Source organism: Mchenga conophoros, linkage group LG15, assembly GCF_057382185.1.
Source record: "Mchenga conophoros isolate Kocher_MC1m ecotype Shallow Benthic linkage group LG15, M_conophoros_male_GT1.1, whole genome shotgun sequence".
In the NCBI taxonomy this organism is placed as follows: Eukaryota; Metazoa; Chordata; class Actinopteri; order Cichliformes; family Cichlidae; genus Mchenga; species Mchenga conophoros.
The window spans coordinates 40973884-41000293 of record NC_140540.1 but is presented as its reverse complement, the minus strand read 5'-3'; the positions used below and the strand labels follow the sequence as shown (position 1 = coordinate 41000293).

At 41.3% G+C, this 26410-nt stretch overlaps 1 protein-coding gene and 1 long non-coding RNA gene across 2 annotated transcripts; both read left to right on the top strand.

The window, feature by feature from the left end:
• Positions 1 to 410: 410 nt before the first annotated feature.
• LOC146558950 (growth arrest and DNA damage-inducible protein GADD45 beta-like) lies at positions 411 to 2062 on the top strand. The gene is made up of 4 exons (XM_085247242.1): positions 411 to 655; positions 856 to 957; positions 1073 to 1295; positions 1417 to 2062. Exons 1-4 carry the CDS (start codon positions 612 to 614, stop codon positions 1528 to 1530), a joined length of 483 nt encoding a protein of 160 aa, XP_085103368.1. The 5' UTR covers positions 411 to 611; the 3' UTR covers positions 1531 to 2062.
• A 7589-nt stretch (positions 2063 to 9651) lies between these two features.
• LOC146558949 (uncharacterized) lies at positions 9652 to 12806 on the top strand. The gene is made up of 3 exons (XR_014888625.1): positions 9652 to 9761; positions 12505 to 12590; positions 12697 to 12806. It is a non-coding gene; the product is annotated as an uncharacterized LOC146558949 (long non-coding RNA).
• Positions 12807 to 26410: the final 13604 nt, after the last annotated feature.

Here is a 26410-nt window from a genome sequence, read left to right as displayed (position 1 = left end):
TTCATGTGCGTCGCCGCGGGTGTGCAGGTGTATTTGGGGGGTTTGTGCACGAACACGATGCGAGAGCATTGCCACGGTGAAGCTTTCTTTTATTCGGCCAGTGGGGACGAGGGAGCGGGGGGGGGGACAGAGATCTGGAAATTCCTCCACTCATAAAGAAAAGCTGCCGGTAAACAAACCGAGAGAGAGGGACAGAGCGGCGAAAGAAGCGTAGGAAGAAAAGGAGGGAGAGAGCGGGGGATTCTCCGAAACCACCAACGTGGGATCACCAGCGTCTTCTGGCTCTCAGCAAATAGGCGCAGAGAACGGGGGATGTATTCATAGCGGCAAACCAATGAACGAACGAGAGGCTGGGCGTGGCCACGCCTACGGTCGCGAAGCAGTAATATAACAGAGAGTTTCGGCTGAGAGAGGCACAGTTTCTTTCTGCTCGCGGTCTCGCAGTAATCGGACTTGTTACTCAGTTAACGGACTCTGAAAGGACCTTTACACGATCTGGAATACCACTGTGTTTGGACGTTGTATCAGGAATTTCATAGTACAGCCGTATCCCCGCGCTGTGGATATTTCTTCTTATCCTGGATCTTGTGGATTATTTTACTGACTTCAACATGACTTTGGAAGAGGTCGTTGGATCAAACAGCACCGAAAAAAAGTAAGTTTCGGCTGTGTGTGATGCGCAATTACGCATTGGCACATTTGATCTGACATTACAGATCGCGTTCTAGTTGAGTTTATAATCCCGGCTTGTACTTTAAAGGTTGCATCTGCATGCTTATATGTAGACTTTAGAGTTGTTTGCCACAGTTTAGTCGTGTCGTTCGCACATTTCTAACCGCCTCCGCTTCTCTGCAGGATGGAGACGGTGAGTCAAGCTCTGGAGGAGCTACTGGTCGCTGCTCAGCAGCAGGATTGTCTCACGGTTGGAGTCTACGAGTCCGCCAAACTCATGAATGTGTAAGTATAAGTTTGATTTTCCTCACCTTAATTAACCACGCCAAAGCTTTTGATATGAGAAATATGTAATGACGCTGACATTAACCGGGTCTTTCACCTTCTGTCCCGCATGCAGAGACCCAGACAGCGTTGTACTGTGCATCCTCGCAACTGATGAGGAGGATGAAGACGACATAGCGCTGCAGATCCATTTCACGCTGTTGCAGGCTTTCTGCTGCGACAACGACATCAACATCCTGCGGGTGTCAGGCATGAGGCGGCTGGCTCAGCTGCTGAAGGAGGACACCGAGGACAGCAACAGCAATGAACCCCGGGATCTGCACTGCATTCTGGTCAATGTAAGTGTAAACTTGCTTTGAGCTACTCGAGAAATGATACAAGTTCATGATATTATACTCTTGTAAGTTTAAAAAAAATGTTTCCGAGAATCTAACCGTCCGTCCCCACCGTGTTTTGCAGAACCCTCAAGTGCAGCCTCTGCAGTGCCAAGCCCTGCAAGACGTCGGCAGTTTCTGTGAGGAGAGTCGATGCAGCAATCAGTGGGTGCCCTGCCTGGAGCTGCAAGATCGTTGACTGGAACCGGGCCAAGCCAAACCGAATCAGACCGCCGGGGAGCGGTGAGAAAAGAGTGAAAACAATCAAACCTGCGCAGAAGTAACGCGGTATGAGTTGTTGTGCTGTGCCGGACCGAGCCAAATCCGAGCCCGATGGGGGAGGTCTTTTTGTCCTCGTGGAGCACGTGAAACGTCGGTACTGGTAGTGGCTGTGGAAGCTGGACCAGACTGAGCAGGAAGTCTCAGTCATGGAGCTGCAGAGGGGGAAGTGAAGATGAAATACCAGGACTTGAGTGACGCAAATGGAGGTCACATGAACGAACTGAAGAGCTGCATGTAAAGCTCTCGACTATCTGCGCTGCAGGTGTGGCAGGTGTTCTGCTTACCTGTTTGCTGCACATGAACTTTTGTCATGATGTGATTTTACACACTGATGTATCTAAATACATTAAATATGAGTCTGCTTGATGTGATGGATTTGCCACAAGTGAGAAGTGAAACCACATTGTGACTTATTCTGTTTGGTCAATAAAGTTTTGATGGAAATATAATCGATTTTTGTGTGGTTCATCTAAAAGAAGTGTGTATGTATGAGTGTGGGTTTGTTTTACTACCTTAAAGGGGTCTTGTGTCATTTCTGAAGCATAGGAGGACAGTTCTGTCACAGAATCTAGAATTAATGTCTAGAAAAACTAGCATGCAGTGTTGGGTCCATCAACAAATTCTGGCCCCATAAGTTCCACAGGAAACTTATCAAGTTCTGCTTAAGGTCCTATATTTGTAGAAAGACAAATGGTTCTGGGTCCAGTTTGATTCTTATAATTTTTGTAGTCCTATCTCTCTTTCATGGTGGCCTTTTCCCTATTGGATAGTATCAGTGTGGACCTCAAATTATGATCTATTCCTGGCCCCATGAAGGGGACTCTTTAAAGGACATTCCACTAATTTCGCACAAGGTTCAGTTCTCTATTCTGAACGTGTCCTACTGGTCTAAAAAACATGCAGAGGACATCTTTGGTATCACAATCTTGTCATCAGAGAACTGATTCAACTATATTAACCTCCTAGGACCTGGTGTCCATATATGTGGACATCACATTTTGGGTTATTTAGACCAAAATACTGAATTTTGCTCTACAAGGGCCTGATATCCACTTACAAGGATGTTATACTACTATTGTTCTATCGAAATTTTAAACAACTATCCTCATATGTGGCTCTCATTTTTCTTAGAAACAAAAATCAGGTAAAAAAAAAAATCTGGTCATTCTTTTACATTCATTGGGTCCAAATATGCCCAAATATCAAAGAGAAATCAAAAATGCATGCCGTGGAAGAGTTCGGGTCTTAGGAGGTTAAATGAAACTCAGCACATCTGTAAAATGCTGACAGTGTTCCAGTGCAAACAGTGCAATCATTTACAAATAATCTGGATTTTACATTTAGCTGATGCAGCTCAATGGGAAAATGCTTCCTTGAAAATCTTCTTAGAAAACTGTTGCATCCACTTTTCAGACAAAAAAATGCCTTTGATGTGGAAATGTGGTGCCGTTCTGTAGTTAATCCAACTTAGGTTTTAAGTTGTTTGCATGATGCATATAAATGGTTTATCTTGTCTGTGACTCTGCAGGATAAAAATGGATGAAAACACGGAGGAGTATGTCGGTGGACATCTTCACACCATCTCGGTTTCCATGGTGATACTTGGACGGTGTGTAGGTTATTCCTGTCCTGTGGGTTTGTGGCTGCCTTGCTTGAAAAAGAAGAAGATAAGATATAGACAATAATAAGGCTTTTTGTTTGTTTTTTAAGCTTTATTAATGCTGTTCTTTGCAGCAATAACTTACATAAAGTCTGACCAGGGGAACAATGAAAAACAAAAACAATAAAAAATAAAGAAGTCGCCAGTATAAAGCACCGGCAAGACGTTATAAAATGTTATACAAAAGCCAGTCTACACGAGTGGGTTTTGAAGGTTTTTTTGAATGGAGAACTTATTGAGTTGATCTGATAGTAAGAAGAACCTTTTCCACAGCATAGGTCTAAAACAGTGAAAGTACTGACCCTCTGTGTTTTAAGCCTAGACCATGTTGCTCTATCAAATATCAGAGGTCTGGAGCAGGGTTTTATTAATGTTTGAATGCACTACACGCTGGACTCAAGGCTCTAGCTCATGGGCTAACATGATACTTCTTTGATAACATTTGTGGTTTATTTATGACATTATTTATATTTCACGACATCAAACATGATTTAAAATAGATGTGAACAGCCTGTTACTACTTCCCTGGAGTTTTCTTGGCTTCTTTATGCATACTGAACCTTTTTCTACGAGACATTGTGTGTATGAAAAAGAACACCGAGTTCTTCCAGTTGTGTGCCTGTGTGAAACCGGAGCAGTAAACTAAAGCTGGGCCTGCAGCCAGTTCTGCCCATGATGTCACATCCTGATGTCACATCCTGCTGTTACTCCTCCCGCTTATGGATTTGATGGGGACTCCACCACTTTGCTGACGCCACAGGTTTGATTGTTTTGGCAGCGACCCGTCCCTGCTGGGGCTTGAAGGCCAGACACAGCCAGCACTCCCAAATTCTTCAGGTGATTGGCAGCTCAGCTCAGACAGTGTGCGGCAAGAATTTAGTCCTGACATGATCAGCTGGTTGCTAAAGGCAGTACATACAGCATGTACAGTTATAGTGCAGTTAGCCTCTCTGCTTGCAGTTGTCTTTAGAGACATTATGTACGGCATTCTAAGAATCATGAACTGAACACTACTAATTATAGTTAAACATGCTGTATCAAAATAACTGCCAAGACAAGAGAGGCATGTGAATGAGGTTGCAAAAAGGGAAAACTTGCTTCTAAAAAGGCTTTGTTTCGTCTGTGCTATGCTAGCTTAGTTATTGCCTCTGTCCTGCTAGTTTACAGTCAGCTTGTCTGACTGGAAGCCAAGTTGCATTGGGCAAAACACACGAGGCATATAAGTGCTTTCAGATTTACACAGTGTTTTGCTCACACTGTCATGGAGTGGCTGTGACGAAGCTTTTTCACACCTCGTCTCTGATGGTGTCATTTCTGATCCTTGTTTCAATCTGAGCCGTGCAATGTCAAGTATCAAGTTTTAGTTTCTCTTGACGTTAAGCATCTGCTCTGTGCTGTCCAGCTTTCACTCACACTCGTTTGCAGACCTTTTACTGAAACTATGCTTCCAATAAATTTCAACCCTCTAATCATATAATTTGAGAGAGTCAAAATGAGTCAATCCTCATAGACTACCAAGTTAAAATCTTCAAATCAACATCAGAAATAAACATGGATAGTTTCCCCCTTCATAAAACCGTGGTACAGGAGTGATTTCATTCAGGTGAGGCTGACAGATGCAGTTAAAGCACCTACCTGTCTGCTGAGTCACTGATCTTAACAACTCCACTGTGATGTGGTGATCCAAACACCAAGAAGAATATCCAAGAAGTTTAATCAGTGAATTTTATTTTCAGCAGCTAGAATAATTTTCTGCAAGTGCAGCTTAATTGAGCACAATTTGGACAAGACTTGAACTTATTCATGCTGAAAGTTAAGATGTTTGTATGAAGATGTTATAATTTGTTTTATTCACAATTATTTTTACAGGTGCCTGCCATGTCATCCTCGGTTATGAAAGCAGCACTATGTAAACATTAACATTAAGCAAGTGCAGTTGCAGTGGGTTACACATGAGGAGCTCACGCCCTGAAGCAGGCAAACTGATCTGATCCAGAGGCGTCAGTGGTGGCAGCACAGAGGTCACTGTGTCCCTGATGTGAATAAGAAATGTATCCGCCTGCATTAATCATTTTACACACCCACAACGATATCCCTGTGCGTGTGTGCATTAAGTAAAAGAAACTGGGAGTGTAAATACCTCACAGCAAGGACACAATGAAATACCTTCAGTGCAGTAATCCAGTTTGACTGCAGTATCAACATGTCGAGACTTCCGACTCCTCCACAACTGTGCTTATCTGATGACACTATATCGAATCCAAATCTTTCAGTCCAAGGCTGTGCATATATGCATGGAGGCAGTCAGACTGGCAGAACACCAGGCATAAAGGCAAAACCCTAAAAACAAGCAAAATGTCCTGAAATAATTGATATGTGATTATTTCAGGACATTTTACAGTAATAAACACATTGAAATGGCTTTAAAAATGTCCACAGTTTTGAAAAGTGTTGCATATTTTCTTTTTGTACCAGTGTTGTAACATATGTGAGGTTTTTGTAAATATAATACTTGACTCTCTTACAACTCCAAGTGTGACTCCACATCTCACTCACACATCACAACATCAGGTCAAAGAGGACACAATGGAAACGGGCCAACGTCAGCAAGCAGAACAGAATGAAGTGAAACAAGAATAAAACAGGAAATGTTTGTTTTGATTTCCATTACACAATATTTCTGTCAGCCTGTTATGACGATCACAGATTAAACAATTATAGATCAAACTTTGCCTTCTTGTCTCAGACATACACTAGATTATATAATGCTCTCCATTCATTCATATGATGGCAAGTGTGCCATCATAAGCAAAAGAATGTAAACACAAAACTGAAGTTGTCCCTGTTTTTTGTTTTTACCTTGAATCTAGAAAATTCTGTTGCTTCTTATGAAAGCTTGATGTACTATTTGTGCCATTTACGTTCAGCATTCCCACGTCCCCCTTGTGCAACGTTTGATATGTGCGCTCCTGATGGCGTTGGTGGCGTTGACCTGCTCATCAGATCACCAAAGCTCAAGAATAGCGGCGTTATTTTTAGAAGACTTAAAAAGAAGCTCAGTGTGTCACTCTAGCAGCTATTTCTGTTCACAAACGGTGAGGAAGCTCCCTACTCTCTACATCACGTCACCCTGGAAACAGATGGAGTGCACTGATTGGACGGCTGGGCAGGCGGCGGTCTCTATATTAGATAAGGTGCCGAAGCTGTGCTGAATGGCACGTTGGTGTGTTACGTAGGGAGATCCTGCCACCACGTCATTGACCATGTAAGGTTGGTTCAGGAGCAGAGGAGAGCATCAGAGCGATGAGTCAGAGAGAGGAGGAGAGGGGTGATGAGTGTATGAGAGATAGAGATCGCTCCAGCATCACAAAACACACAAGCATCTAAGTACTGAGAGAAAGGCAGCAAAAAAGCTGCAATTACTGGCTCACTGACATTGAATTAAACACTAAAACTACATCTTAACATTATTAATTTAACCTTTTACTATAGTAAAGGATGCAAATTTGACTGAAGTCCAGGTTTGGATGTCTGTCATAGCCATCCAGCATGCACAGACAGTCTGTTATCAAACTGACTTCTTGATCTCTGCCTTGAAATTCGTTATTTAGTATAAAGACACCAGCTCTATGTTCTGCAGGCCTTTTCAATAATATGTTGCAGCCTGTTCTTTTTGTCAACACTGTCAGATGCACAAGATGTCATGTGGCATCGGTCAATAATGGACAAGGTTTAAACTCTTTTCTAAAACTAACCAAGTTGTTTTAGTAAGTGTAAAAAATGTTACCAAGTATGACATAAACTGCAATCAGCTGGCTGACGATTTATTATGTAGTCCAGTATAACATAATATGATAAGCAGCAGTTATCTGACAGAACAGCAGTGACTGATGACCTGGGATGAGAACGTTTCTTATCTGTTACACCGTTATTGGCTAATCAGTGAGGATTTATTCTGCAACCTTTTCATTTTGTTGCACCTACTTACCCCCGTCCACTGAATTTGCTTGCTTCAGCTCTTAAAGCCACTCTTTCTTCTTTTGGAACATATTTGTGGGCTTTACACCAGCTCAAATACACTAGGATCAGCAGCCACAACATCCCCAGTGAGACCTGCTATGGGAGGAGGCATCTGTGGTTGATTGTTCCACTCAGCTCTCATCAGCAGCTGTTTGGCCGATGAAGCATGCTGTACTGTGACAGAGAGCTCTGCCTGCGTTTGAGTGGTGAATCAGTGATTTCACCCATTTGCTCCTCATCTTTGTTTTCCTCCACATGAAAAACATCTCAGGATGACGGCACAAAGAAAAGTCTTTATCGCTCTGTGGTTTGGAAATGGGTCAGCATGTTTGTTGTCTTTTGGATGCTGAACACAGACTTTTGTTTCTGTGTCACAACCTTTGTGCATGTCAGAAGCCGCCTGTCATGAAGAGAGAAGCAAATCATTGAATCTGTTGTCCCTGAGGTATTTCGGCTTTATTTTGTCATTTCACAGACAGGAATTCGCAGCACTCAAACCGCTGAGGAATTTCAGGAATGTAGCTTCACATGTTTTCGTTTGATGTTGACTTTTATCTTTTTCTATTCCTGCTCTATCGATGTATGCTTTCTGTTTGCATTAAAATCAAAATTTACTTTATTACATTTGTGTTTTTTTTTTATTGTTTTAATTGTTTCATGAGTTACACCTAAAACAAACCAGGAACCAATGGCACTGCTCGTATGTGCTGTATGAAAACAGGTTGTTAAAAACAACGTATTTGTCTCCCAGCTAACCTTCACTTTTCACCCCCTGACTCCCCCCCCCCCCCCCCCCCCCCCCCCCCCCCCCCATGTGATGTCATCACGCCACACGTGTAGTCTGATGTGGCAGGACGCTGCAGACGCTGATTAGCAGAGAGAGACCTCTGACCTCAGCAGTGCTGCAGGTCCTGAACTCGAGGTGCTGTGACGCTGCGTCCAAACACACAAGCAGGATCTGAACTCAGGACCCTTCAATGAATTTGACTCAAAGGGGATTTGGGCTTTGTTTATAAATTGGAAACGATATTTATGTTGGATTTGCATTTACATGTGAAGTCAGTGTGCTTCACATTAAACAGAACTAAGATTTATGTTAGGCAGACTATACAGAAAGGCCCCACCTGACCACTGGGTGTAAGTCAGCCTTCAGACATGACAAATGAAGCCAACACTTATGTGCTGTTACTTGCAGTTCCTCTTATGGCCACTTGAGGCTAGCTTAAAAATTAACCAATTCCCACAGACTTTAATGTTAAAATTAAACATATTCAACTAAAATAAAAACACATAAGAGTTTCCTTCCATATTGAATATGATACAATCATCATCTGCTGGGGAAAAATGTATATTTCCCAACATGCAGTAGTGCCTGAAGGTTCCTGGTTCTTACTGAGTCAAAGTGCTTGCAAGGAAGGTGCTGTACTAAATCTCTCCTAACAATATCTATGTTTGCTAGCACGTTGTCACGATTGCCTTTATGCTTCATGTTTGTCTGCAAATACTTGATAACTACTGGCTGAGGATGGTACATACTGAAAAAGTATGACTGCAAACTGGAAATGGAGAAGGTTCTCCTTCAGAGCAAAAGCTGTGCCTCAGCACTATCACTGTTCAAAAGGTGCAACTTTTACTTTGAGGTTCTCCGTTTGTGTCACGTTTTTCATAGTTCCATTGTTTCCATGTTTGTAGACAAGTCTGTCACCTGTATCCAAACTACGAGCATGGCAATAGGCTAATGACCAAAGCAATCACAAGGAGGTTTTTTAACAACCCGCTTTCCCTCGTCTTCACAATTTTTACGCAGATGAACATTATTCTGAAATTTTTCCTCAATTTGCAGCTGAACCTCGGTCCATCTCTATGTCTGAGAAACACTACCTCTCTAAGATGGTCTTCTGTCATATTATTGACCTGCTGCAAATGAACTTGATTAGTTGAAAAATCTTCAGTCTGTTTCTTTTTATTGACACTTATTTTTTAAAAGTGGATGGGAGCAACAAAAGGCTGGAAACCCGTGTTGCTAAAATTCAAGAACATCTAGTGCACAAGCTTCCCTGTGGAATACTGAAACATCTCAATTTGAACATTTGTTATGACTGCTGGGCTTCTAAGATTTGCAGATCATTGCCTTCTGTTTTTCAGCTCTGTTGCTGTTGGACGTGTTGGTTTTAAAAAAGTGGCAGAAGATGTTGACCCCCCTGCCCCCCCTGCAGGTTACAGACTCTTGTGTCATTTTGTTTCCTGGGTAGTTGTAAATAAAGTTCAGGGCTGATTGTGTGAGTTAATGATTATATGGATGTTTGTGATCTACTGAGTTCATCACCCTGTGTTCTGAACAACACAAACCAGAAATGACACCACTTCCTGCATGTGTGTGTGTGTTAACAGCTGTCTGTACGAGGACCGGTGTGTGTTTTAGACCTTGTAGCTCGTCGCCATAGGAGCTTTATATAGCTGTTTAAGAGGTAAGATTCATCTTTAAGGTTCAGGTTAGAATCAGGATAACAGTTATGAGAATTTGCATTATGCAAAGGAGGGTTCTCACAAGAACAGACGTACATGCATGTGTTCAGGGGGCGTGTGTGTCTGTGGGGGGATTTACTGGCAGCAAAACCAGAAGTTGACTTTCTTTATCATCCCTTACTGAAATCTTTCCTGTTTGTAACTTTTTATCAGTTTCCAGTTGTAAGTTGCAACTTTATCTTTTGGCTCTTAACTCCATTCAACCCACTCATGACACAGATAAATGCAGCTGAAAAACAGATGACTTCCAGTGAAATATTTGTATTTTGTGGTATTTAAAGTCAGGGTCATATTGATCTTTCAGAAACCACTGAATATATTAATGTAGATCAGATATTCATTTCAACCGTGGATGAACTGAGAGAATATATATCTGCAGCTTTACACAGCTACTAATGTTTCAGCGTTGCTTGAAACTGAAGTGACAGAAGGAGCTAATCAGAAAGTAACCTTTGCTGGACTTTGTTACTTTTTATAGTGATACTCAGACTTGCAGAGCTGCAGGTATGTCAGCTCAGTTGTAAGAAGTGTTGGTCAAGTTACTTGAAAAAAGTAACTGACTGGAAGAAATTAGTTTAACATTTAAACCTATTTTCTGCACATTCCAGCACATAAAATAATTTTTGTGTTTACACTCAGTCTTTCAAATAGATGCAAGTAAAACACAGCAGAAAATAAATAAAGTCAAAGACTCAGCGGTCCTGTTGCTCTATTTTCACCTGTAAAGCAGGAGTGGGGCAGGCGGAGGTTTACCCTGGTGCAGGTGTGCCGCGGTCAGTGGAAGAATCCGCGAGTTTCTCTGTGAGTTTCCCATTACGTTGTAGCTACTCGGTGCTTGTTGGAAGTTTAGGGTTTTTTTGCTGTAAAAAGAAGTTTTCTTCCCACGCACAGCGGACACTAATGTTTTTGTCACTTTTTATGGAATCAAACTCAAAGTAAGGTCAGTACTTCCACGCTTTAAACGCTGCACGCTCATACTCTCTCCCGCAATCGATATGTGATCCATTGTTGATCTGCACACAGCTGTTGTCTCTAACGGCGCACTCGCTTACGTCACTGTCATGAGACATTCTCGCAAAAAAATCACGGTTTTAGTAACGCAGTAACGCAGCGTTCCTACGGGAAAGTAACAGTAATCTAATTAGCGTTTTTGCAATAGTAATCCCTTACTTTACTCGTTACTCGAAAAAAGTAATCAGATTACAGTAACGCGTTACAAGTAACGCGTAACGCGTTACTGCCATCTGTGGTTGTAAGTAATAAAGACAGGATGCTGCATTAGGACTGAGTAGCAACAAAATTAAGCTAAGACACAAGCTGCAGGTCCTCTAGTAGCCACTTGAGGCAGGCTGCAAAAGTAAGCTTATCCCCGCAGTCTCCCATGTTAAGTTGCCTAACCTTACAGCAGACATAAACATGTTTACATTCTGCACAAATACAATATTAGTCTCTGTGGATAATTTCATATATTATAACAGCCTGGATAACTCTAAAAAACAAATCAAATTAAAACAAACAAACAAAATGTTACCTCTAACCTGCTCAAACTGAATTTTGCATCATTAGAAGCGCGCCAGCTGTACCCAGAGCTGTCTGTTAGGCTTCACCTCGGGTGATTCAGCTCACTGAACTGCATCTCTTGACTGAGTGTGTGATGTCATTGCCTTTTTGAACATTTCTTGCAATTTTGTGACAGATAATATAGCTTTGTACTGTGAAATTCTAGTAGCAAGTTAGAAGGTGTATGTGTCTATGTGATGCACCCATGCAGTTTATGAATGCAGCTTCCTAACCAAACTGTCCTCAGCATTTCATCCTGTGGTCCAAATTCAATCTCTTTGGGCTCCAAAAACTAACAAGATGCCACAGGGTGTGAGATAACACTGCATTTTTACAATAAGCAACTTCAAATAAAGTGAACTTTGATCAGACTCAAAGAGTAAAATGCATTTTATGCATTTAATAGGGGGAAGAAGGGAAAACACATTCAGCAAGCTCATTTACTTTTATTAATACTTCATTTTTGCCTTCTTGGATTTGAGTTTAGACACTTTTAGATGTGCGCTTCTGTTTGACCCATTTCTTTTTCAGAGCTCCCTTTCAGCCTCACTCAGACTGTGACCTCAGCTCTCTGGTTTGACCACAGTGGAGAATTGAGAAGGAAAGGAAAAGGGAGGGGTTGGGGGTTATTCTGTGGCGGGACGGGTGGGGCGACGCCTGGCTCGGTAAATTTAGCCTCAGTTGGGATAAAAATAACTGGCGGTGTCCAGAGAATCTATTTATAGTTGAGATATTTTGAGCTGCAGAGAGGAAAACCCTCCCTCAAAGGAGCCAACCACACTTTCCACACAGATGAAAACAAACATCTGCAAAAGAGAATAACGCAAAAGTTCACAGCTTGTTTTGATCAACTCATTTATGTTTCTATTTAGTATCACCTAACTGTTCCATCTACAACCCTCATCTGTATAACATACAAATCACATTCAAAAAACAGACTTTACATGGAGAGTTTCGCTCAACTTGCTTGAGTTAAATCTTTCGTACTGTCCTCTCCTTGCATTTACTGTGTTTCTTCACAATGCTCGGAAAAGTTCTTATTCTTTTAAATAAAGTTTTCACGTTTAACAAAAAGAAACTTCCAATTAAAGGGCAGCTCAAAGTTTTTTCTCTTTCTTCAACCAGAGCTCATCAGTGGCTTCATCCAAACACCATCACGCAGCCTCATTTCTCTGAATCCACCAGCCCACAATTACAGGCCATGTGCTGAGGTAACTTCCATTTGCCCACCGCCACTCTAACCCCACCCACCCAAACCACACTTTGATCTCAAACCAAATGTTCCCTCCCTCATGTGGCAACGCGTTTCTCCTCCAGACCACAAAGTGGAGGGATTCCGAGTGGAGACCTGCACTAACCCTCTGAATGACTGGAACCACGCAGGTCCAGACCAGGGTCTGGAAAAGTCTAATGAAGCTGGTGCATGCAATGAACATGCACCTCTGAGTCTGAAGGGATATTACACACCAGCAAGTAAAATAAAATAAAATAAAATAAAAACCAAGAACACTTGTTTGCATTTGTCTCAGAGAACTTTCAGTGAACAAAGTTGCTTTAGTTGTTGCCTTAGTGGCAATAGTTGTGGTGTGTCGTTCCGCGCTGTTGTAGGTAAAACGTTTGGTGTAGTTGCAGCATTTAGTTGCAAGTTGTTAATTTACTTGTTGGTCCAGCTGCTGTAATTGGAGCAACTGGTTTAGTTGCTCTAGTTGGTGTGTTTAACTGCAAATTGATGAATATTGAGTTTGCAGAAGTTTCTCTTTAGTTGCAGGTGTTTCTGTAGTTTCATTAGCTGGAGTTGCAGTTATGACTACAGCTAAATGGTTATGTTCACTAGCTGACTGAGTTTAATTGCAAGTGTTCCTGTACTTTGTAGTTTATTTGCTCATAAGTGTATATTTTTGAAGGAATTTATTAAGCAATAGTATTTATTAAGAATCATTTATAAAAAAAAAAAAGATGACCATTATCAATAAGACAGGACAGGTGCTTTCTGCAGAAGGTTTCAGATGCAATGAAACAGTCTAATTTCTAAACTCCTTTGAAATGGGCAGCAGTCTGTAATGACTGTAAATGTGTGCATGAATGACTTTTTCCCATAGCAGACACTGAGTCCGTCAAGAGCTCACGTCAGTTTATACCAGCAGCATAAACATTCGTAGTATCAGTTTCTGTTTCATTATGCAAAACTCAGCTGAAGGGACAAACCCCTGAGAGCAGAAACTGTTTCCCTCCACGTCCAGCCTGAAGCCTCCAGCTCTTTGTGAACAATATGCAAATGAGACCATTTTCCAAGCGCCCACTGAGAACAGACTTTGTTATCACAGCGCAGACAAACTGCTCCTTCAGCAGCACCAAAACCCAGGCGACACTTTTAAAGAGCATTTTTATCAGGAATGCTAGTTTGTGATTTTTTTTAATCTGTGTTAATGCGCAGAATCAGACTACATCATCTCTGTGAAGAAAGTGTGACTCACTAGTTTCTGTCTGACTCTCGTAGAAAAATTAGCTAAAAAGCAGACATGCAGGCAACTACTGCAAATACACCCAGTGCTTTATCTAAGTTGCTGTCACTGTAATTAAAAGGACAACTGTCTAAATAAAGACAGTTAATATTTATGTGTTGCAATAAAAATAACTGTATTCACTGGATAAGGTTTCTTAAACAGCATGTCAGGCTTTTATTTATATCTGGTTTTGCACAACAGTCCACTCTTTCCATGAGCAAACAGACAATTTGAGTCAGTCACATCTCTATAATCATAAGGCCAAAATGAACAAAATTAGTCTGCGTGGATCAGAGACACTGTAGACAAAAATATAAAGACATTTTTACACATGCATTACAGCCCTGAGCCGTCAGCAAATGACACAAGTGCATCAGAAGACTCAAATTCCAGAATAAGCACCGCAGCACAAAGCCTGCGAAATTTAGTTATTAGCAAATGCAAAAGTTGTTTGTGCATTCAGTACTGCTGTAATAGTATAAAGTAATCCATTACTGTAATTACCTAACTTTCTGCAACTGTACTAAAGTCAGTAATCACACAAGTTGCTGATCAAAAAACCGTGTTGTTACTTTATTAAAGTTCTGTGGTCATTTCAGATTGTATGGTCAGCCCGGTTGAACTCTTTAGAGTTTTGATCAAAGGGTGAGATGATTATTGGACTCTTTCTAATTTAACTGGATTCATGTGGAGTCTGAGCTGGACTCCTGCTGCTCCACTGTGAATGAAGGAGGGTCAAAGTTCAGGTGATCCTCGGTGTTCCCTGCTTCTCTCTGACCATCGTAACAATGCTGTGAGTTGTTTCCTCCTTCCAAGTGAGAAATCACAGCAGAGAACCCATGTGAGTGAGGGGGCAGTGCCTGGTGATAATTATTAATTGAGACAGAATTAATTATTTTGCAAGAATGAATCTTTTTTCATGTTGACTTTCTCTCTAATCAGAGCCCATCACTAATAGGACTGTATACTGCTGCAAACAGCTAAATCTGTTGTTTACATTAATGTACACTAATTAATTTTATTTTTAAATTCTGAAAAGAATTTAAATATCAACACAGCAGCAGGCAAAATAATTCAATAAAAACAGATTCAAAGAGTTAAAGAAATACCACATATATCTCTACTTACAATAAAAAACATGCTTTACGACCTTTAAAGCAGTAAAATATGATCTCTGATTCATAATAAATAATAATAATAATACATTTTATTTGAGGGCGCCTTTCAGAAACCCAAGGTCACCTTACAAAAAACACAATTAATAAAAGGAACAATAGTCATAAAAAACATAAAATAAGTTAAAATTACAAAACAGAGCGTGACAACAGATAAAATCAGCATTAAAGCGAATAAGCCAGTTTAAACAGATGTGTTTTGAGCTGTGTCTTAAATACGGAGAGGGAGTCAATATTTCTTAGTGCAGGAGGAAGAGAGTTCCAGAGCCGAGGAGCAGAGCGACTGAAAGCTCTGTTCCCCATAGTGATAAGGTGTAAGGACGGAACAGTAAGATGAATAGCAGATGATGATCTGAGAGTGCAGGAGACAGTGGTGATATGGAGCAGGTCACACAAATATGAAGGAGCAGATTTATGGATACACTTGTATGCAAGAAGTAAGATTTTAAAATTTATCCTGGCTTCTATGGGCAACCAGTGAAGCTGCTGAAGAACTGGGGTAATATGAGCACTTAACGGAGTGCAAGTTATGACCCGAGCTGCAGAATTTTGAAGAAGTTGGAGTTTATGAAGGGACCTTTTAGGGAGACCAAATAGGAGGGAATTACAGTAATCAATACGGGATGTAATAAGACTATGGACAAGGATGGCAGCAGCATGGGGAGTAAGGAAGGGACGGAGTCGGTGAATATTACGTAAATGGAAGTAAGCAGACCGTGTTATGTAATTAATGTGAGACTGGAATGAAAGAGTATTATCAAGTATGACACCCAAACTCTTAACCTGAGGGGAGGGAAGGGTGGGAGAATTTTCAACGTTAATGGAAAAGCTGTGGGATTTGGTTAAGACAGATGGTGTACCAACAAGTAAAACTTCAGTTTTATTACTGTTAAGTTTGAGGAAATTGGAGGAGAACCAGGATCTAATCTCAATAAGACAGTTTGAGAGGGAGGTAGGTGGGAGGGATGAATTGGGTTTAGAAGAAAGGTAGAGCTGGGTGTCATCGGCATAACAGTGAAAATTTATATTATATTTTCGGAATATATAACCAAGAGGAAGCATATAAATAATGAATAAAAGAGGCCCCAATACTGAACCCTGGGGCACACCAGCAGAAACAGGATAGAGAGCTGAAGAATGGGAGGTCTCTCATCCCAGAGGTCACACGAGTTATTACACTAAATGTTACTGGAAAGACTGGTCAGTGAGGGGGAGAAGAAACTGGGAACACAAGCAAACAGAACTACAGTGCAATTGTCATTTAGTCAGATAGCAGTGGGACACTGATGCTAGTGCTAATACAACCTCAGCCACCTGCCGTGAGGCAAATGCATTTACAGCAAGAACACTGCAGGAATGTTTTTCTCCAAATAATCATTTTCTCCTCCTTTTACGGACCTGCGACTAAAGATAGAGATCTGTTCTGTGTGTCTGTGATAAACCTTTTATTCATCAGCGTCACCTGCTGAGTTCAGGTGATCCAGTCTTTTGCTCTCACCCTTTTCACCTTTCGCATGCTTGTGAAAATGGTGATGTGTGATGCTTCCATGTGACAAATCACAGTGGCAGGAGTCAGGTGGTGGAGTCAGATGAGGTTTTATTTAGCCATGTGATGAATGTTCTCCTCTACATTTTAGTATCCCCTGGAGAGAAGGAGAAAAGTTAGTGAAGCAGAAAGTGCAGAGGAGGCAGTGATGACAGTACGGCTTCATACTGAGAAAGAGCACTGCAGATGCAGTTGTTGCTGAGAGTGTTGATTGAGAGCTATTGAGATTCATGGCTGTAGTGAATGGTGTGACAGACGAGAGTAGGGTTAGGATGAGATGGTGGCAGATGATCTGCTACGGCGACCCCTAAAGAGAACAGCCAAAAGAAAAAGAACAATTCAGAAAACGATAAAATAATTTTTAAAAAGAATTAAAAAAATGAAAGACAACTTCATTCAGCATTTAGAACAATTTCAATAAAATATGTTGGAGTTTAATTGAATTAAAAAAAATATTTACTTTAAATCTTTTGAGGCTATATGTTGATCAGATGGGTGATCAATAAGCAGCACATACGAATATGAATGAAAAAACATGGGAACAGGAAACAAACAGAACTGAAGTGCAAATGTCAGCTGACTGTGGGCCACTGCTGTTAATGCTAATGCAACCTGAGGTACCTGCAGTGAGGCTAATGTCTCTGCAGCCCCACCTCCCTCTCTGTGTGTTTACAATGTAATGGTTGTGTTACCTGCTGCCTGATCTAAAAACAGGAAGAGCAGTGAGCTTTTAAGTTAGACGACAGGAAGGAAAAACAGGAAGGAAAAAATCAAACAGAAGGAAAAGTAGAAAGCTAGAAAGAAGAAAGACAGTCACATGTGAGGTGAAGAAAGCAACAAATTTCAGACCTATTAGCCAGTATTGATTTGTCTCAAATGAAGATGAAATTTGAAGCACTTTTTAAAATGAATTTCTGTACAAGCAGAGGAATGAGAGCGATGTGGAAACCTTCCCTCTAATCTCTTCCTGCTAATCCTTTTCTCCTGTTCCTCCTTTCTAACGCTCACTTGTGAAAGTGTAAGTGAGTGTGTGTGTGTGTGTGTGAGTGTGTGTGTGTGTGTGTGTGTGTGTGTGTGTGTGTGTGTGTGTGTGTAAAGGGTTTAGAAGAAATAAACTCGGTTGTAAGAAAAGTGAAGCCAGATGTAGAAGCTGTAACACGTGTTTTTTCTGCTTCCTCTTTCTTTGAAGTGTAGCGTGTGTTTCTTAGCTGTGCGTGTGTGTGTTTATATCACACTGACAGTCGAATTAATAACTCATGTTTGCTGGTGTTAGTGTTTTCCCCTCAGCGAGGTTCACTTTCTTTTTCTCACTTCAGCCTCTGACCTGAACAAAGCTCTCATCAACCAGACTTTAAATCCTGCTCAAATCTTTTTTGGCGTTGTGTATTTCTACTCTGTGATTAAATTTTGCTGTTGTCTCACACCTGTGAGCCTCACTGCGCAGCAGCAGCAGCATCATGGGGCGACCGTGGCTCAGGGGTTTGGGAAGCGTATCTGTAACCGGAAGGTCGCAGGTTCGATCCCCGGGCTCTCTGTCCTGGTCGTTGTGTCCTTGGGCAAGACACTTTACCCTACTGGTGTTGGCCAGAGGGGCTGATGGTGCGATATGGCAGCCTCACTTCTGTCAGTCTGCCCCAGGGCAGCTGTGGCTACAACCGTAGCTGCCTCCACCAGTGTGTGAATGAATGAATAATGGCATTGTAAAGCGCTTTGGGTGCCTTGAAAAGCGCTCTATAAATGCAATCCATTATTGTCTTAGAAAGTTTTTCTCTCTCAATGAAAACAAAATGCAGGTTAATATTTACAGACTCTTGAAAAGCAAGTTCCCAGAATATCTCTTTGTTATATGACTTTAAAACCTAACAGGTGCCACATGATGGTGGTTAGTAACTTAGGAAGGTAAACCAGTAACACGGACGGTCCCAGAATAAAGAGCCCAGCTCCTGAGACTGGTGCATAGTTTATATGAAACAACTGAATTCGAAACAGGAGAACTTTCATTGCTGGTATATAGATGAGTAACGGTGGATCTATAAACTATGTTCTGTTGTTCTTTAACTCTGTATCTAACTGATATTCATACTTTGGCTGAAGTAAAGGATCAGAGCATTTCTGTCACCACAGCATTAAAGAGCCCAGGTCCTTATATTCAGCTCTGATTGCTTTGTTAGTCTGTGTAAGTGATAGGTGTAGCTATGTGTGAGTGTGTCAGCCTTTACTTGAGAAGCACGTGGCAGGAATCACTCACTGCGGTTAACCTCGCCACAATAAAAGCATCTCCCTGACTCCAGTCCTTGATGAGACTCTAAGCTCTGTAACAGACTCTTATTGAGCCTTTCATCACTTCGCCGCTGCAGATGACTCATCCAGCACTCGCCCGACTCCCTGCCATCTTGCATCCTCCTGTTAAAATCCTGTGTGACTTCACTCATGCCGACCCTTCCTCAGCCAGCTGCAGGACAGGGGAGGGGCTGCTGGGAAGAAATGAGAGGCTGATGCATAAAGAGGCTGATAAGGAAAATGCTCCAGTTTCCTGTGATCTGAAAAACTGTTTGAACACACAACAAAGTTTGTGGTTTGGATGGAAATTAGCACAAAGTAAATCTGGAGCCCCACAAAGGAGCTGTAGGGGTCCAGTGGCTGCTGAGTAAAACCTCATCAGGGGGTTTTATTTCAGTCCAAACTCTACACCTGGGGCCTCATTTATCAACCAAGAACACTCAGAGTTTTACCCTTAATTCACGTGTACACTCATACATAAATGTCAACTGCTGCCTGCACATTTTCAGTTTCTCAGTTTTTACATCTGATTCTGATTCTTGGTGAACTGTTTGAACTAATGTTAAGTAGGATTACTGTCAAAGACGAGACAGTGAAGTGATTATGAGGTCCCAAAAGGTTGATTCTGTTCATCTGGACGTAGCGTTTTCAGTCATCCGAGTGGCTTCTTCAGTCTCAGCTGACTGCAGGTTTCAACCTTATAAACAGGACATTTACACAATAACTGAAATAGAGATGGCACGATACCACTTTTTTATGTCCGATACCGATACCGATATCATAAATTTGGATATCTGCCGATACCGATATGAATCCGATATAGTGTTTTTAATCAACAAAACTGTTTTTTAAAATATCTTGCTGCATTTTGCAAGTCTGCAAGTTCATACTCAAGTTTAAAACAACAACTACACTAAAGCTATTCTGTTATACCTGTGTACAAAAAAAATATTTCATAGTTCAGCAATACTGATCAATCTAATAAACTTAGACCTACACCATCCTCCCTATTCTGGTATTTTAAAGAGTACTTAGCGTAAATATTAAGCAATCTAACTAATAGGGTTCCAACTCCCAGCAACAACAAAAATAAATAAATAAAAAATAGGGAACCACCCCTCACGCTCCACCTCATGATGCTTAATCGACGTAATCAACCTTAATTTGATGCAGTGTGAAAAAAAAATGCACAGAAATCAATTATTTTTCAAGAAATATTAAATAGATTCAACATCTTTCTTCAACAAAATTGCAGACTGCACAGATGGTACCTTCCCAAAGGAAAAAGTACTATAGCTTACTAGGGTATATTAGACTTAATAGTTACTATATGCAGTAATGGACTTCTATTCATTTTACATCAAATTAAAACTTTGGGTGTCAGATAATTATTTATTAAAAGCTCGACATTTTAAATGAGAATAAGAAAGAAAAGTATGTCTTTGTGCCCCCTTTTCCCTGTTAATGCCCTATCGGCCCCCCTGGCTAAACTTTGCTAGATCCGCCCCTGCACAGTTACCAGCGTCAGCTACGTAGAAAAAGATCCTGGTGTAGAAAGTAATATTAAATACATTCTAACAACAGCTGATCAAGCTTAAACGTGCTGCTGTTGTTCAGCCGCTGGTTTCCTCTTTCTGGTGCAAAGTGGGCCAAAAACAAACTAGAGACACGGACTCGCGACAGAAAAGCCGATCAGCTGATCGTTAAGCAGTTTCACGATTGAAGTAGCAGCCGGAGAGCGAGAGGCAGTCGCTCGTTAAGCTTAACGCAGGAATGCTTTACAAACATTCAGAGATGGACTTACACACTTGCTTTACTTCTCTCGGGGATAACTTTGTCGGAGACGAAATGCCAGGTTGCTAGCGAAGCTCCAAATGCTATCCAGACCACCACAGGTCCTGCATGCCACAGCTGCTCTATCACGTGATGCATACTGCTCCGACGTGCTAACGTTCTGAGGTGAGTTACGGCGTGTTGCAAGTTTTGTGAGGTGCTTTCGTGATATTTAATGGATCGGATTACATTTTTTATTTTTCTCCGATATCCGATCCAGTAATTTAGGCCAGTATCGGACCGATACCGATACGTAATATCGGATCGGTCCATCTCTAAACTGAAACCAGCCCAGTGACGGAACAATGGGCTGGGAGGTCAATTTCTTGATCATTAATATGCAAATTCTCATGACCACTGATCAATAACCATGAGTCCCATTCACAGAGAGTTGGGGAATGGCTGCAATCACAGCATTGTAAGATGGTGACAGATGTACCCTTAGGCCCCTCCTCGATTCAGAGATGGTCTTTTCCTTTTCACGTAAATGGCCTCCTTGACTCCGCCCTCAAACCAGCGTTTGAGCCGGTGGGGGAAACAGTGTCCACTGGCCTGTAGGTGTGAACAGACTGCAGAGTCCTGGCCTGATGAGGTGGCTCTTCTGTGTTGTGCCATCCTCTTCTTCAGAGGTTGTTTGGTTTCCCCGATGTATAAATCCTGGCACTCAGCAGCGTACACTATGTTACTCTGTTTGTGTCGGGGGACCCGATCCTTGGCGTGGACCAATTTTTGGCGCAGTTTAGAAGAAATGCGTCTCAACTGTTGTGATACTCCTGACACGTACGGGATCACTGCGGGTTTTCACTTTGGCAGCTTGTCCTTCTTTCTTTAGGCGCCTTCCCAGCTTTGACAAATGTCCAGCTGGGTCAAACTGAGAATAGCTAATAAATTACAAATATCCTGCAGAAAACTCTCATCAGGAGATGTTTTTTTAATTATTAATTGATTCTGCAGCTCTGTTAAGAAGACTTTACTTAATTCATAGATGAGTTCACTTGAACTCAGTGTGCTCCTGTGAATGACGTGCTGGACAGTCACTGGAGACTAAGATTACCCAAATGCACCACTAAACAACAGAGGAAATGATTCCTGACATGCTGCACACACTTACTATCTTCACATCCTCTACAGAGAAAATAAAGTACAGTGTGATAAGAGGGGCATCTCAGTGTCCACCACTTATGCTTAATTTTGTGTAATATACCAGGACATTTATCATTAGGGCTGTTAGTATCTATTAGAGCTGCTTTGTTATGTTTTGTAACATGATTTGATTCGTGAGGTGTGACACTGTGTTGTTGTGATGTGAAACTGATGTCTAAAGATGTCTCGATTATATTAGAAATTCTCTGCCTTTGGTTAAAATTTCAGCAGGTTAATTCCTTCTTTTCAGTCTCCACAAACCTGCCTGCAACCAAAGCCTGCAGACAAACTGGAAAGATTGTTGGTGCTGTGCGTGTCCACCTGCACATTCATATGCTTATACATCTGTTTATAGAGATGAAAGGATTCTAGAAATTCATTCAAATTCTGCAGTCTTATTTGTTTTCATTGTGAAGTTGATGTTATTCATTAGAAACCTGCAGAACAGTAAATGTAAAGCGTTTCCACAAGAATGTCTTTATGTGTCAGAGGTTGAGCAAAATAGAAACGTTACATTAAAGTAGATCTCTCCTGTTCCTGCCACCACCGTTTATCTCTATTATTAAAAGTCACATGTTCAATTCCACCACCTACACAAGCTCACTATCAACCTCCTGCTGTAGTTTACGCAGTAGACACACGATATATGCAGTTTAGAGTGAGTCATGTAGGCGAGCTGGAGCTGAGCAGACAGATTATATCACTTTCTCACCGATGATGACTAAGCGCGCCGACTGAGATAGATTTACACCTCTCTGCTTTCTCCTCTGACATGCTCAGTCTCACTCCAGTTATTAAACACACATAAAAGCATCCTGGGATTGCACTGTCACTACGAAATGTTCTGATTCAAATCCCTCGCTGGGGTTTGAGTCATTTCTGTGGTGCATGCCTTTGTGTTGTTATGCTCGGCTCCAGGAGGATTCTGGGAAGTGAACTGACAGTTTAAGAGCAGTAAATTCTCATTTCTGATAAATGTTTTGGCTCAGAAAGAGTCAAGCTGATGACACATCTGTGCACTTTCTGTTTTTTGGATGTGTCACTCTTGTAGTTAAAGCTAAATGCTCTTGTACTTCAAAGGTTGGATGATTAAAACGCAGCAAACCCATCATAAGCGCTGTGCATGATAAGATAAGATAAGATAAGATAAGATAAGATAAGATAAGATAACCTTTATTAGTCCCACACGTGGGAAATTTGTTTTGTCACAGCAGGAAGTGGACAGTGCAAAAGTTATGAGGCAAAAATTAGAATACAATAAGAATAAATACAGTACACAACTGTACAGAATAGAATAAAATAATATACTATATACAATAGAATAAAATAGAATAAAAATATACAATAAGATAAAAATAGAATACGAATGCTATATACAACTGAGTAAAAATACAACGATGCCAGAAGAAGAAGATGCATAAAGAACATGCACCTTCTTCTAAAAAGAATCATTTGTGTTGTTGGTGCATAATTCAGTCAGTCGGTGTATACATGTGTGAAATGGTTGATGTAATATAAATCAAAGCCAGTGAGTCTCATATTATCACAGGACCTTTTCTTTTCTCAGATTCTGACACAATCCTGTATTAACAGGCAAAATTCATCACTGCATATTATTTGGCATTGATTAATATTCTGGTGTCTTTTAATGTTACAATTTTACAACCCTAATAACGTCGAGCTTTAGTGATCGTAATCATGGCTGCTATAAATAGCTGTGTCTGTGCACAGGACTCCTTGCTACTGTTCTTTTTCCCTCCGTGGTTCCTGCTGCTTGTAACTGAAAACATGACACACATTTCCTTTTTTCCACTTCCCCAGTGTCTTTTGCATTACAATGCTTTTGCTCCAGAGGACTTTACACTAGCATGCCTAACAACCTTGTGTATATTCAGGTGTATGTTAACACAATTCCACAGTCTTCCCAGGAGTGTATATCCCACCAGATTCACCATGAAACCAGACTTTGCACCGCAGAAAAACCAAGTGCTTTAGTGACTCCAAACTGGAGTAAAGCCAGCAGCTTGTAGACACAGCATGTTGTGGGAGCAGCCAACTCAGTCAAAGACGCATGCACTTAATGATGAAAATCCAAATAATAAGATTATAAAAGGTGAGTTTGATCTGCTTTCTTTGCATTCTTGTAAAGAAACTTTGGCTCTTTCAGCATTGCTGCTCAGTTAACAGTCCACAAGTATGTCCAGTCCTCACAATGACTTACAGCATGTCCTCACAGTATCAGTTATGCATGTTTATCTCCTTCTTTTTGGGGGCTGTCAGCAGGAAAGTGCACAGAGCTGCTTCATCCAGAATCAGTGATGTTGTCTGATGAAGGTTTGGACTGTTATGAAACAGTCTGACTGAAAACATCTGCTGTCTGTCCAGATGTTAGAAATCAGTTGTTTAGATGGACTAAGGAGGATCAGACGTGTGTGTGTGTGTGTGTGTGTGTGTGTGTGTGTGTGTGAGAGAGAGAGAGAGAGAGAGAGTTGCATTGGTGTTGCTCAGACAGTAAAGGAAGCCAGTGTGTGTGATTAGTCAAGTTCCTGTCTGGGTCTCTGTTGTGTCTGTCCAATCTGGGTTTCCCCTGTTGTGACTCAAACACAACTCTCCTGTGAAGCTTTAGCATAAAACTGAGTCATTGATGAACTTTCTAACTGAATGTTATTCTTGTTTTCAGATATTTTAATGGAAAACCAAATTTATTTTAAATCGTAAAGATGAGTGTGGCTACATGCACACGCCTGCATGCCTTCAAACCTCTACTAATCTTAGTTGCTGTTTGTGCAACAGTCATGATATCCATAGCTAATGAAGCCATTTGCATGCAGTTTCCTCCTTTGGTAACATCAATGTTACTCATGGTTCAATACACCACAACATAACTGGAAAAAAGTACAGGGAAATTTTACCCAAATCAAATCAGTTCTAACTGCTGGAAATATTCTATTTTTATTGTATTCTGTGATATATTCACTCAGCAGGGAACACAAACCGTGAATCAGTGCTGCAAGGAAACCAAAAAGAAGAAGAAGAGAACTGTTGGAAACCTGAAATGCAAGGAAAGGACATCAGCCCAAAAGAGATGAGTCCAGCCTGATGAGTCAAACAGCAACTCCTGAGACTGAAAACTGAAAAAACAACAAAAAGCTAAAGAGAAATTCTCTCACTCACCACTTGAGGCGAGTGGGAGTGTAATTTTTTGTCAAGCAACATGGCTTTCAGTTCATGTCACGAAGTATCCAAGACGTCTGTGCCACGCTGAAATTCTGCTAATTTATTTGTATGTGTTTGTGTGATGCTCATATACGGTAGCAATTGTTAGCTGATAAGTGACCGTCTTATCCAAACGTGGTCACCTTTGGTTCCAAAAAAAAACAACGTGGCAGGGCCAAAATTCTTAGGTTGAAGCATCAAAGTGGGCCTTCACAATCCTTCTACACACATAGTACATGGGTCAGTTGTGAGATTTTTTGGTGGTGGTAGTGTTGGACATTTAGGCGACACTTTAAAGAGACATTCTGTGCTCTCTGGTTGAAACTTAATGGGTCCATCATTACTTCTTCAGCAGGCCGACTGCCGTGGAGCACAAAATAGCAATATGTGTGAGAACTGAAGACATTTGGAAAGGATCCAGGTAATGGCCTTGTAAGGCAGCTGGAGGAAAGAGAGTGTGCTTACATGTAAATGTGACGCAGCACAGATGGAGGTTCTCTGTTTTAAACAGTTAAAGGAAGGAGACAGAAAGTCTTTATGCAACTGAGATGCAAACTCTATGCAAATGAGTTTGTTAACAGCAGAGTTGTGAGACATCTTAAAACAGATTATCAGGGTGCAGAGAGGGACTGTCTCCAATTGCAGACTTTGTGTATTTGCACGACTTGAAAATTTACTGGCTATTGACATTTCAAACACTCTTCTTGCAAAGCATTAAAACTTTCTTGCCCTGCAGAGGTGCAAAGGTGCAAAGCCCTAAAATCTTAAATCAACCAGAATTGAAGGGGGTCAAAAGCCTGAAAGTCTAAAATAATCGTGTTTGTTAAAGTCTGAATCTATCTCACTGAGTTGTGGTCGTTCAGCTCCACGCTGACTCCGCCCGTCTCTGCCTAAATGAGGCTCCTCTGGCTCCAGACATGTGGTAAACCCGAAGTGCAGACTTTAATCCGTCTCTTCAGAAAACAGAGGGGGACCACACAAGACTGCAGACCGGATTCGTACAGTCTGACTCCTACTCAGGATTTACAGACAGTGATTCAGGCGTCTGAGAGGTGTTTCCACCACGCTTCGCCCAGAAATCTGTTGCTTTTGCAGTATTTTCAGGTTCAGACAGTGCAGAGTTTTCCCTCCTGCACAGACTGTTCAGGATGTGTGGAATTATGTCTGCACGGATCCAGACTCAGCTTTCTGTCTGTCTGTTTCTCTGTCTCCCTACGAGGCTATTAAATTGTGTGTTTCCTCTCAGGCTGCTGCTGTCAGACAGAGTGTCCACATTACAAGCTGCAGGCCTCATCAAACATTAAACCTTTTCCATAAATGGATTCTCTGCTCCA

Excerpts from the sequence above, each read along its gene's own strand:
- LOC146558950 (XM_085247242.1), top strand. The coding sequence starts at position 612 with ATGACTTTGGAAGAGGTCGTTGGATCAAACAGCACCGAAAAAAA. Across the intron at positions 958-1,072 it reads TCCGCCAAACTCATGAATGT|AGACCCAGACAGCGTTGTAC; the intron begins GTAAGTATAAGT and ends TCCCGCATGCAG. Across the intron at positions 1,296-1,416 it reads TGCACTGCATTCTGGTCAAT|AACCCTCAAGTGCAGCCTCT; the intron begins GTAAGTGTAAAC and ends CGTGTTTTGCAG.